General features: G+C 32.0%; 2 protein-coding genes across 4 annotated transcripts in view; one reads left to right on the top strand and one right to left on the bottom strand.

Annotated features, from left to right (window-relative positions):
* LOC126879553 (uncharacterized) overlaps window positions 1-5,351 on the bottom strand; it is a 114,571-nt gene extending 109,220 nt beyond the window's left edge. For both annotated transcript variants that reach the window (XM_050642706.1, XM_050642707.1), the window contains exons 1-2: window positions 5,240-5,351; window positions 976-1,159 (exon numbers count right to left, since the gene is read on the bottom strand). In XM_050642706.1, the coding sequence (XP_050498663.1) occupies window positions 976-1,041 (66 nt within the window). In that variant the 5' untranslated portion in view covers window positions 1,042-1,159; window positions 5,240-5,351. The remainder of the gene's footprint in view (window positions 1-975; window positions 1,160-5,239) is intronic.
* Window positions 5,352-5,595: 244 nt separating this feature from the next.
* LOC114332598 (uncharacterized) overlaps window positions 5,596-12,294 on the top strand; it is a 69,974-nt gene continuing 63,275 nt past the window's right edge. The window contains exon 1 of one of the 2 annotated variants that reach the window (XM_050642705.1): window positions 5,596-5,668. The gene's annotated coding sequence lies outside the window, so the exon portion shown is untranslated. The remainder of the gene's footprint in view (window positions 5,669-12,294) is intronic. The other variant, XM_028282422.2, reaches the window with a different exon arrangement.

Below are 12,294 nucleotides of genomic sequence, written 5' to 3'. Positions count from 1 at the left end.
ATAAATATGTTTAGTTTATTTAGTTGGCAGGACCTAGAAAATCATGAAAATTTCATTATTTTCCTTACATGTTTGTATACATATATTACTCCGTTACCCCGTTTGCAACCCTCCTGCCCAAAAAATTTTCTTCATAAAATCGATAGTATCCTGTCTATCTACGGATATGGCAGGACTTAGAAATTCATCGCAAAACCCTATTTTTATTTTTTGGAAAATCTAGTTTTTACAGGAAAATGTCACAGGAAATTTGTGGATGTTTCCACAGATTGTAAGTACATAGTCTACCCTTCCAGTATTGCAAGACTTGCAGGACTTAGAAAATCGTGGCTGAACTTCTGTATAATATCTCCCGGTCTAATTGCCTAAGTTTATTAATAGCAAGCTGAAAATTTGTTAATACCGTAACGATGTCTAGTCGGACAAACTTTGATGTACGGGAACACTGGAACAGGGGAAGTTTTAATTGTGGAACAGGTTATAGATTTCGAACGTCAGACTACGAGAACGTCCCATGTATGTTGTTGGACAGAACTTCAAATTGATTTGTTACTTTTTTGATAAACTCTCATGCAAAAATCACACTGCTATTTATCACCAACATAATTCCTGTCATTTGACATGTTCTACGTGTCGGAGTTCAACATATTTGTCGGACAAACATTTTTTCATATATTATATACAGTTTGCTATTGAATTTTAAAAACGACCTGCTAGTTTTCACAATCATAAACTGGTCAGGATGACAAGCTCCACAATTAAACTAATGTTCCACAATTATAACTTCCCATGATCCAGTGTTCCCTACATCAAAGTTTGTCAGACTAGACACCGTTTATTAAGAAATTTTCAGCTTGCGAAAAAACTTTTACCAGATAAAAAACGTACCAAAAAACTTTTTTTTGGTACGCGGGATACAGGCCTAATAGGTTTAAATTTATATCAAAAAATTGTATCTACGAAAATAAGACTTACCCTTAGTTCAAAGTTGCAATTAACGGAACTAAACACAAAAAGAAGTACTACAAGAGCAGCTTTCATGTTGTCTAGGCCTAATTATAATATCTTATAATACATATAAAATTTTCCTTTCGACCACTTTAATGGAGCTAAAGAATTTACTTGTTAAAAGTATGAAGATTATAACTGGAGAAAACACCTGCAATATAAATAATATGTAATATAATATAATTTTTCTACGACCGTTTAATAATATACTCATTACTCGCTATTTTTGAATATATAATAAAACCCATTACTTTACCCGTGAGTAATAATTTATTACTCACGGGTTGAAGTTAGATTCAATTGGTGCATGGCACTTTTAATATACCTATTAGCAAATAATAATTACTTAAACTTGTTTATTTAATAAAATAATCATTGTAATTTATATGACAATTAAATTTGAAAAATATTTAAAGGATTTTTAACTTTAACAATGGGTCAGTATATTTTCTACGTTTAAATTTCAACATTTGACATCTTAAGTTTGACGTTATGAAAAGGTAAACAATAAACAGTTAATGTATTAATGGTATTAATTTCGTAAAAGGACTTACGGATATCAAATTCATATCAATGAATTCTGTTTTACTTACTGTTCATTGTACAAAAGATTTTAATTGAGAGCACACGTCGTTTTTCATGTAATTGCCTTAAAATATGTCTTATTTTTAAAAGCCACCGCCATTCCATGACATAATGACAACTGTTTGATTGTTTCATAAGCTCAACGAGTGTAATTCTAACAGGGTTGCCATAGTTATATAAAATATATTTTCTTATGAAAAATAAAATATTTCGTTTTAAATAATATTAGTAGTTGATAATTATATTTTTCTACTAATCCAAATAAAAAAGGTCATAGATAAAGTATAATATTCTACTTGCATGTAATGGCTATTACTCACTCTGATGAATTACGACACTCGCCAACGGCTCGTGTCGCGAACTTCATCATCGTGAGTAATAGCCATCATTACATGCTCGTTGAATAATATACTATTATTTTAACTTATCTGCTTCTTTTTGTATTATTTACACACTAGTATTTATTAATTATTTTGATTCCCTATTGTTTAAAAAAAGGCACAATTTAAACAGCTTTCCAAAATAATCGACAGATATATGTTTTTCTTATATTGGAATCGGTTTAATAAATGCGGAGGACATAAAAAACGTTAAAATATATTGACAACAAATATTTATTGCTATATCTTTGAAATAATATTTCTGTTGTTTTCATTTTGGTAAGGGAGCCCAAGCGGGCACCTCTACGATATATTGGCTCTTAATACAGGTGAGTTCGTTAAGGGGAGTCCGAAAAATATCTGTCCTTAGAAAAACTCGAATTTGTCAGTTTAAGATAAGGTAAGTTAAGTACATGCAAAACAGTGTATAATTAAAAAATCTGACGATTTGAGCAGGGCGTAAGGAAATGGGCGAGTCACAAAATTTCACAAAAAAAGTGATTATTTCACGAAATGAACGTTAGATCGAACAACTAAAAAATGTGTGTTCAATATTTTTGAAAAATCTATCGAATGACACCAAACACGACCCCCACAGAGGTGGGGTTGGGGGTTACTTTAAAATCTTAAATAGGAGTACCCATTTTTTATTGCAGATTTCGATTCCTTACATAAAATAAATAAATTTTATTCGAAACATGTTTTCAAATTATGGATTGATGACGCTATAATGGGAAGAAACGATTGTTGGAAATGGAAAATTAAATTTAAAAATGGAAAAGTCCCACTTTATGGAATACTTAACTAAAATTTTTTTGGTTTTAGGACCTACTCTTCACAACACAATAGGTCCCTATAACTCTCGAGTAACTGCAAATTTAGCATACTTTCCTCCCCTACTATTTACCATGTAAGAACTAACCGCGGGTCAGTGATATTTGTGAAAAAATTTCCGATCTGAATAGGATGCCACGAGTTATATCTCAATGCATTAGATTCGCATACAAATGCAAAAAAAGAGGTACAATAGGAACAACTCACTCCGCAATAATTGGAAGGTACTTTGAAAAGACTAATAAAGAATAGGACATGTATATATATTCCTACTAAGACAAGTTTAACAAGGATATATACTTTCACCTATATTATTTTATCTACATATATTCAGAGGACATATTAAGTGAAGCCTTGAAAAATTACTAACATAGAATGCATAATCCTAAATGGAGAACGCCTAAACAACATCCGCTATGCAGGTGACACCGTTATTTTTGCAGACAGTTTGAACAGTTTACAGCAACTCATAAACAAAGTAAATACACATTTCGACTACAAGTAAACATATCAAAAACTAAATTTATGCTCATTAACAAAAATAAATTAGAGACATCCAACTGCTTATCAAGAATACACCAGTGGAACGAGAAAACAGTTAACTTATCTTAAAACAGTAGTAAACAAACAATGGGATCACTCACAAGAAGTAAAATGTAGAATAGAGAAGGCTATGAATGCATTCAACAACATGTCCAATATTAATAGGTACATATTTCTGAGTACTGTGACACATGTATATTAAGTATATTTTATAAACTGCATCGGTTTTCATGCCCATACGTTGCCTCCCGAAATCTGGTACTACACCCAGCTACACAGGTTCTAACAAAAACTATCAACCAACGTTACTATCCAAAAACGAAAAGAAATGTCAGTTGAAAATATTTTATAAAGGAAATCAGACTTCCAATTAGTGCCAGGGCTGTAACAAGGCAATGTCTGGTAAATGTCAAAAACTGCAAACTGTATGGTGTTCCAAATGTTTTTGATAGGCAGCGAATGTGTTACACAATGAAACTAAAAAATAAAATCAGATTCTATCGTCTAGAATTGATAAAATTTGTTTCAACTGAGTTTTTATTGATTTAAGAACTGGGGGCCAAAATAATCCCTTCGGACTTTCTAGGTAGGTATGCTAAGCCAGACTTTCTAGTGTTAATCAAAAAATTTTCAGCCCCGAGAAGGGGAGGTATTCACCCTCAGGGTAAAGGCGCAAGGTAGCACCATGTCACCTTTGTTCCTTGAGGTATCCTTTAATCACTCATCGTTATCCTACAACCACTTTTCGTGAAAATCGATGAAGGTTCACCGAAATTAAAGGTAATAGTTGATTTTTACCTTCAGTGACTGCACTATACAAAAAGAATTTCAATTTAATGATCTAAATGCGCGTATTTTGGGAGCTCATAAATTATTAAATTATGATGTGTAGTCGCCAAATAATTAATTTAATGCATTTTAGGTACAACTCCCTCTTAAGTCGGGAAGATGGGGTGGTTTTCTTGCGAAGGGGTTGTAGCTCAATAATCAAAATGCGCGTGATTTAAGAGTTTATTCTTAGAATATAATATAAGCTATAGGAATTATATCAGCGATAGGATATATTTTAATTGTTTTTTAGCATGTTTCCCTTAAGTTAAATCAATTAAAGGGTTGCTTGGTGGTGAAGGGGATGAGCTCAAAAATCGAAACTATATCATTTCAAGAGCTCATAGACAGCTCGTAATTCTGTCGCAAAGATCGATTCAATATCCCTATTTTTAAGTAGTGGGGGGGGGGGCTGAGTCAGCTCCCCCATTAAAATATTAAATTCCTGCTGAGTGTAACGAGCTCAAAATTTTTGATGTGTGGAATATGAAAGCTCATAAATCAGCGCTATTTGTTTTTTAATTTTTGCAAGTGGGGGGGGGCAGCTCAACACGGTTAGACACATTGCATTGCGGCAATAAACAATGAGCAATGTGCTCATTTAATGAGCACACGAAAAGATTAACATTCTGAAACTCAAAGGGCAGAAGAAGTAAATAAAGACCGGAAAGATGGACTGATGATGTGGAAGAATTGATGATGCTTTTTTAAATGTCAAAAAATACTTAAGCCATGAAATATGGTCATTTCAACATAGTTACCTTTAAAGAACCTAGTATTTTGTGAATTAAGGTTAATAAGACTATCAGCATTGCAGAAATATACTACATTTCAAGGGAAATATTAACTTCATTGGCACTTCAAAATCAATTCACTTTTATGTTTAAGAAGTCTACACAATTGTAAGAGAACAATACGCATGTTTTGGCTAAAAATATCAAAATATAAAATGGATATATGGTAAATTTTAACAGTGAACTTACAACAAAGGAAGAGGATACAGAGTAATGAGCAAAGAAGAGAAGATATTCTATTACACAACTTAGAAAACTAAAACTTACTGAGAACAATTACAGCCAATAAGTTGAAAAACTGAAAGAGGAGTGCTTACATCTAAACTAAACACTAAAGTGAAAAAAATAATAGAATCATCATACAAATAGACAATTTAAGTGAACAGAGTGATTATAAAAAAGTATTAATTAGCCAATAAGCAGAATATAGTATCTAGTAAAAAGAAAACTTCAATTGGTCATTTCTAGAAATTAGTTTTATCTATAGAAGTACGCAATACGCTAATGAGTCCGCTATCAATGAACCAATTTATTTTTCATATGCTCAGCTACTAATTCCTTCATTATCATTTAAAAGGCATATATTTTTTAATAATAAAATGATTTATTATTATTTTAGGTATTTAAACAACGGTTTTCTGTTTAAGCATAATCATTTGCAATTACTTTGTAGCTTGTTATAGTTAAAGACATAAAGTAGGTATATGTTATTTTTTTTTGTAAATTTTGTGTTTTATAAGACAATTTTTATTAGAACTGTAGGTTTAGTATTTGGTTGATTACAATATATTCAATCACGGTTCTTAGACATTACTACGGTAGCCTAAATCGACTAACCAATGAACATTAAGGATGAGATTACGTCACGAGAGTTTACTGTCATTTGAATCGTAATATGATTTTTTTCGAATCCTGAGGAAACCAAGTATTTTAGAAAAATTTAAACGCAGGATGCAAGATTACATTATTACCGAGGGCGGAAAGCCCCTTAGAATAAACAAGCAGATTCTATTGAATGAAATATTTGAAATTAAATATCACAATTCTCTTTTATTTTCAGCCCTGTAACTTATTAAAATAAACATTATAGAAGTTTTCAGGGACTTTCAGCCCTCGGTAATAATGTAGTCTTTCATTCTGAGTTTAAATTTTTCAAAAATATTTATTAGTTTTCTCAGGATTCGAAAAAAATTAATACAATTAAAACACATTGGGAATTTTGACATGCGTCAAGGTTTTGCATTAACTCAATGTAAAATTCTGAACTGTTGAATTCCAGCTTCCCTAATAATTATTTTACATCAAAAGACATTAGAAACTATTTGAAAAGGATTGAAATCTGTATTGGAAATAACTGTTAAAATTGGTCTACGTAATTAAACATATTCCAAAATTTTGTAAAAATGTAATACATTTTAGTTTTCAGCCCAAACTTAGGCCACACACAATGCAATAATCTTCACATTTTTGAACTGTCAATATTTTTATTTTATCATCTATTGTTTAAAAACAATACAGTTGATAAGATACCCTCAGTTGCGGAGAAAGGATTAATAATAAAGATTTTTTTATTCAGTCAATGGTGTGAGCACTGTCAGTTAAATAGTAACGTGTGGCCTTACTTTTACACGCATACCTATTGTGGCAAATGTATCATATTTTTCAAAATTTTGGAATGCATTTAAATCGTAGAACAATTTTAACTTTTGATTTGAATACAGATTTTAATTCTCTACAAGTATTATCTCATGACTTTTGATGTAGAATAATTAGGAAAGCAGGAATTCAACAATTCAGAATTTTACATTGAGTTTCCTATGGCCCTTTTTACGATTCACCACCCGGTATAAGATAAAATGTGTACTATTTGTCTTATTATTTCATAATAACACAAATAATACACATATATACACAATAACACACATTCAATGATCGAAAATAATTTAAAAATATGGGAATGTAAACTCTTGTGACGTAAGGTCAAAAATATAAGTCTCCCCACCACCGTCGGACAAGACAACCGTAATAAAGTCTAATAACCGTGATATTCAATAGTGATTGTATTTGTGGATTAGTTTTCTGTGAAGTCGAATTTTCAGTTTATTACTGTTAGTTTATTTATTTTTGTATCAGGTAGAATTTTTAACACTTCTTCTTCTTCCCTTTTATAAGCAATTTTGCTTGTTCATTCTCGAGTTTTTGTCTCTATGGAATATTTTCACTCTATCTCTTACACGGTCAGAGAATACTGCTTCTTCAACTTGGTGATTTGTCTCTTGGTTAGTGTTGCCCAAATGCAAGACCAAGACGAGACTTGGACAGTCTTGGTCTTGGTCTTGCACCAGTACACCTGGTCTTGGTATTGGTCTTAGTATTGCACTCCCAGTCTTGGTCTTGGTCTTGGTCTTGCAGCAAGAGTCTTGCAAGTCTCGCAGTTACCCACTAGAATATTGCTATTTATTAATAAACAACTAACATTAGGTGGGTTTGAACCCACGATCTAAACTATCCCTGCCTATACTCTAACTAACTGGGCTATCTACCATGTCCCACGGGAGTCAGTCTGTTTCTTAATAAACGTTTGCATATTTAATAACCTGATATGTGCTAAAACATGGTGAAAACACAAAAAATCAAACAAATGACATAAACTTATCTAGACTGTATTTTAAAGAACATTATCTGTCTAGAAAGGGATTGATGGACTCTCACATTAGGTATATGAAATGAAATGGAATAAAAGAGTTCTACAATTTGCCATTTATTCAAATAAAAATTTAAAAAAATACAAATTAAATTACAGCACAGTACGCAATAGCTTTGGCACTATTATTAGTTGAAAATTTTTGTTTGCTATAAGTTGAAAATTTTAAGATTGACCTTTTTTTAACAAGAATTAATACAAAGTAATACATGCAGTTTAATTATATAACATTTATACAGAGTGAGTTTTATGTATGGAACGCCTCAAATATCTCGGAAACGACTTGAACGATTTTTATAGAATTTGGTGAGTAAAGGTCTTCTAATGCGGCCGATATTATAGTGGTAATTACAGATTGTTACCAGATCTTGCGTTTTTTTGAAAATATAATGAACTTTAGTATTTCGAATAGAACACCCTGTATATTTTTGCATTTTGAACCATAATAACTACTAATTAATTTTCATCTAATATTTCCTATACCGAAATGCCGTAATTTCTGAGGCATTTCTATATTTATTTAAAAAAAATTAAACAAATTATAAAAATCAATTGTTTCAGCCCTGGCAGACTTATTTTAGGTTCTTTGAATCATATGGAACAAAAAAGGTCTTTTGTAAGTTTCTGTCTAAAGTTATTCGTTTCCGAGTTATAAACAATTTAAAATTGAAAAAAATCGAAAAATGACGATGTTCAAGGCTCAAAAACAAAAGTAGGTAATAGCTATTTGTATAACAAGGGAGGAAAGTGCTACTTTTCCTCCCGAGAATGAAGTTTACTGCCCGACGCGTAGCGGAGGGTAGTAATCATTCAAGGGAGGAAAAGGCACTTTACTCCCATGTTATACATATGGTTTTTCCACCTTCCTCAAATAACAAGTCATTTTTTCATTTTTACTTAATTTATTTTATGTAACTAACCAATAAAATTTATGAGAACTAAATCTAACAAGTAGGTACAATATAACTGTCAACTGTCAAATATAAGTCAAATTATTAATGTAAACATTGTTAAATCAAAATAACAATTTACTGTTTTTTACCATTCTGCAAAATACAGAGTGTTTTATAAATAAAAGTTAAAATGTATAGATACTTACGTAATAGAAAATAGATATTATACAGGGCGTCAATAAGTTATATTTCATGAATGACATACCATGACGTTACTTTTACTTTTCCTCCCTAGGGAGGAAAAGTACAACTTTGCTCCCTACAATCAGGTCCGGAAAAGTATACTTTCGGTAGAGGTAGGTGGAAAAAAATATTATTTTCGAAATCTCGAAGTGCCTAAACTGAAGTTTAAACTTTATTTATCAGTTGTCGATAAGTAATTTGTTTATTTCATTTTAAAGAACATTGTTTTTTAGTTTTTAATGCAGCCCGATCACCCATCCTCTCATAAGTTCTTCATTAACAATAAAAAAACAATGGCAAAATCACACATCGGCCAATATCTCTTTTTATATAATAATAAATATTTTTTTTTTGAAATTTGAAGGTTTTGTAGCATTTTACCGTGCGCGAATGGACTATACATGGTAGTCAGGCATCATCTTATCTACTGCTTTTTCAGCAAAAAATTTTGTTTGGCCGATTGATCTAATATCTAATTGCACACCCTGCAAAAAGTAGGACGTTTAGTCTTTACGATATGGATAAGGAAAAACAATTGGTTTGGTTGTCCGTAACAGTGAATATGGTATTCGTATTATATTTTTATCACCTTATAGGCGACATACTTCTTTAAAAGTTTCAATGCGATATTGTTATACACACAATACAAGAAGATTATTTTATGAAAGGTTGCTATTCTCAAAATCTAGACAATTGCTCAATTGTAATTAATTTCGGAACGAAGGCGTCGTCTGATATTAGGAAAGAATGAAATATTTTATTTTTACATTGTATAATAATTTATTATGACCTCTGAGTACCTATCCAATAAATAAGTGTTCATATTTTTAATTCGGTATGTATGTTCATCGTATTGTTCATAATGCGGATAAATCCATTTTTCCAAATTTTTGTTACATATTTTATTGTATCTCATAGTCTCTAAGCATATACCCGAAGTAATATACAGGGTGTAACAAAAATACAGGTCATAAATTAAATCACCTATTCTAGGACCAAAAATAGTTCTAATGAACCTAACTTACCTTAGTACAAATATGCATATAAAAAAGGTACAGCCCTTTGAAGTTACAAAATGAAAATCGATTTTTTCCAATATATCGAAAACTATTAGAGATTTTTTATTGAAAATGAACATGTGGCATTTTTATGGCAGGAATATCTTAAAGAAAAATTATAGTGAAATTTGTGCACCCCATAAAAATGTTATGGGGGTTTTATTCCCTTAAACCCACCCAAACTTTTGCGTACTTTCCAATTAAATTATTATTGTGATACTATTAGTTAAATTCAATATTTTTAAAACTTTTTTGGTTCTTAGTATTTTTTCGACAAGGCAGTTTTTATCGAGTTGCGGCTTCTTTTCTAATATGTATGTTTACGTAGATATTTTATGGGGGTTTTGTTCCTTTAAACCTCCCAAATGGTTGTGTACGTTCCAATTAAACTATTACTGCGATATCATTAGTTAAACACAGTGTTTTTAAAACTTTTTTGCTTCTGTGTATTTTTTCGATAAGGCACATTTTATCGAGATGTGACTTCTTTTTTAATATGGTTTAAAATATACCTAAATATGTAAATCATAAATAAATTTTCCTATTACATATTATCAAGTCTCTATAATCGTACTTAGCCATATCACAGATGCACATAACATAAATTATTATGTGGCCATATACAAATATGTGGTGGGTTTGACAAATAATATGCAAAATATTTCGACAAATACTGACTTTTCGAAAAAGTACCAAGAGGCAAAGAAGTTTTTAAAGCATTGTGTTTAACTAATGGTACTACAATTATAATCAAATTGAAACGTACACAAAAGTTTGGGGGGGTTTAAAGAAACCAAAACACCATAAAATTTTTATGGGGTGTCTAAATTTCACTATAATTTTTTCTTAAGATACTACTGTCTTAAGAATGCCACATGTTCATTTTCAATAAAAAATCTCCAATAGTTTTCGATATATTGGAAAAAATCGATTTTCATTTTGTAACTTCAAAGGGCTGTAACTTTTTTTATGTGCACATTTGTACTAAGGTAAGTTAGGTTCAATCGAACTATTTTTGTCCCAGAATATGTGACTGAATTTATGACCTGTATTTTTGTTACACCCTGTATTATTCCATAAAACGACACTCAAACTGCAAGACGCAAGAGTCTCGCAGGCTTGGTCTTGTTCTTGCTCAAGTCTTGCACGGTCAGTCTTGGTCTTGGTCTTGCTAAAATAAGGCGGTCTTGGTCTTGGTCTTGGTCTTGCTAAAACGCAAGAACAAGACCAAGACTGCAAGACCAAGACCGATTTTGGGCAACACTACTCTTGGTGTTTAAACGATTCAGATGTACACTATTGCACTGATGTGATTGTACCATTTAGTGTCAACTGGTTTATATCTTGTATATTACATGGAGTTCTAATCTCTTCACTTCTTATTCGGTGTCTCAGGGCATTTTCTGAATTCTTCTCAGTATTCTCATTTCTGCTCTTTCTAGCATTATTTCTATTTTGTCTGTGTCGGATTTTGTTTCTGATGCGTATAGGGAATTTTAATTTCGTTGGTTCCGATTTTGTATCCCCTTTCTTGACGCTCTTTATAACTTCATCCTTCATTAGGTTGAATAGCATAGGTCTTAGGCTCGATGCACATTTGCGTGTTTTCCTGTTGCCTGCACGCTGCGAGCAAGCTGCTTATTTTCAAGCCAAGTTTCCCATTAACCCACATTTGAGCGGTTTCTTGGTTCCAATATATGCCAGAAATAAACAGTTTTGTATCTCCGTTGAGATCAATCGTGTGATCAACGTGTATTTAATGATTGCCTATCACAGACTGCCAAATCTCCTGACTCGTTTCCAAGCGGCATGCACGTGGTGGTGTAGCAGAAATTGGCATGCTCTCGGTGCACGTGGCCCCTCTCGAGTGTGCAGTGAATAGATTCAACTCACTTCAATGACGCACCCAGAATTTTCCTCTAGGGGGAGTTGGCTTGGGCGGGGTTCAGACAAATGATCCCTGACAAAAAATCCTCACAAATTATCCCTGGACAAAAAATCCCCAGACAAAAAGTCGCCGGAAAAATAATCTCCAGACAAATAATCCCCGGGCAAAACCCCAAAAAATATTCCCACAAATTTTTTTTGACAAAATATCCCCACGAAATATTTGCTACCGAATAGTTCTCTAAAAGTTTTCCCGTGAACGCAATCGACTCAAATGTTTTTCAGCCTCAGTGCATTATAGCAATGGCCATGACACCGCTTTTCGGCACGACAATAATGATTAGTAATTAAGATTAAGCATGAATTATTTTAATTTCGATTACCAAATTTCGAATTCCAATTTACTTGCCGAAAACTTCAAATTTTACATGACAAACCAGTGTGAGTTTTTTCAAAAATCGTGGAACATAATATGGGGAATGAGCTAAGACTGTGGGAATCATGTTGTAATTATTATTCGATTAAATCTTTTGCCCA

Source organism: Diabrotica virgifera, chromosome 2, assembly GCF_917563875.1.
Source record: "Diabrotica virgifera virgifera chromosome 2, PGI_DIABVI_V3a".
In the NCBI taxonomy this organism is placed as follows: domain Eukaryota; kingdom Metazoa; phylum Arthropoda; class Insecta; order Coleoptera; family Chrysomelidae; genus Diabrotica; species Diabrotica virgifera.
Note: the sequence above shows the minus strand (reverse complement) of the source record. Positions and strands in the feature narration are given on the sequence as shown.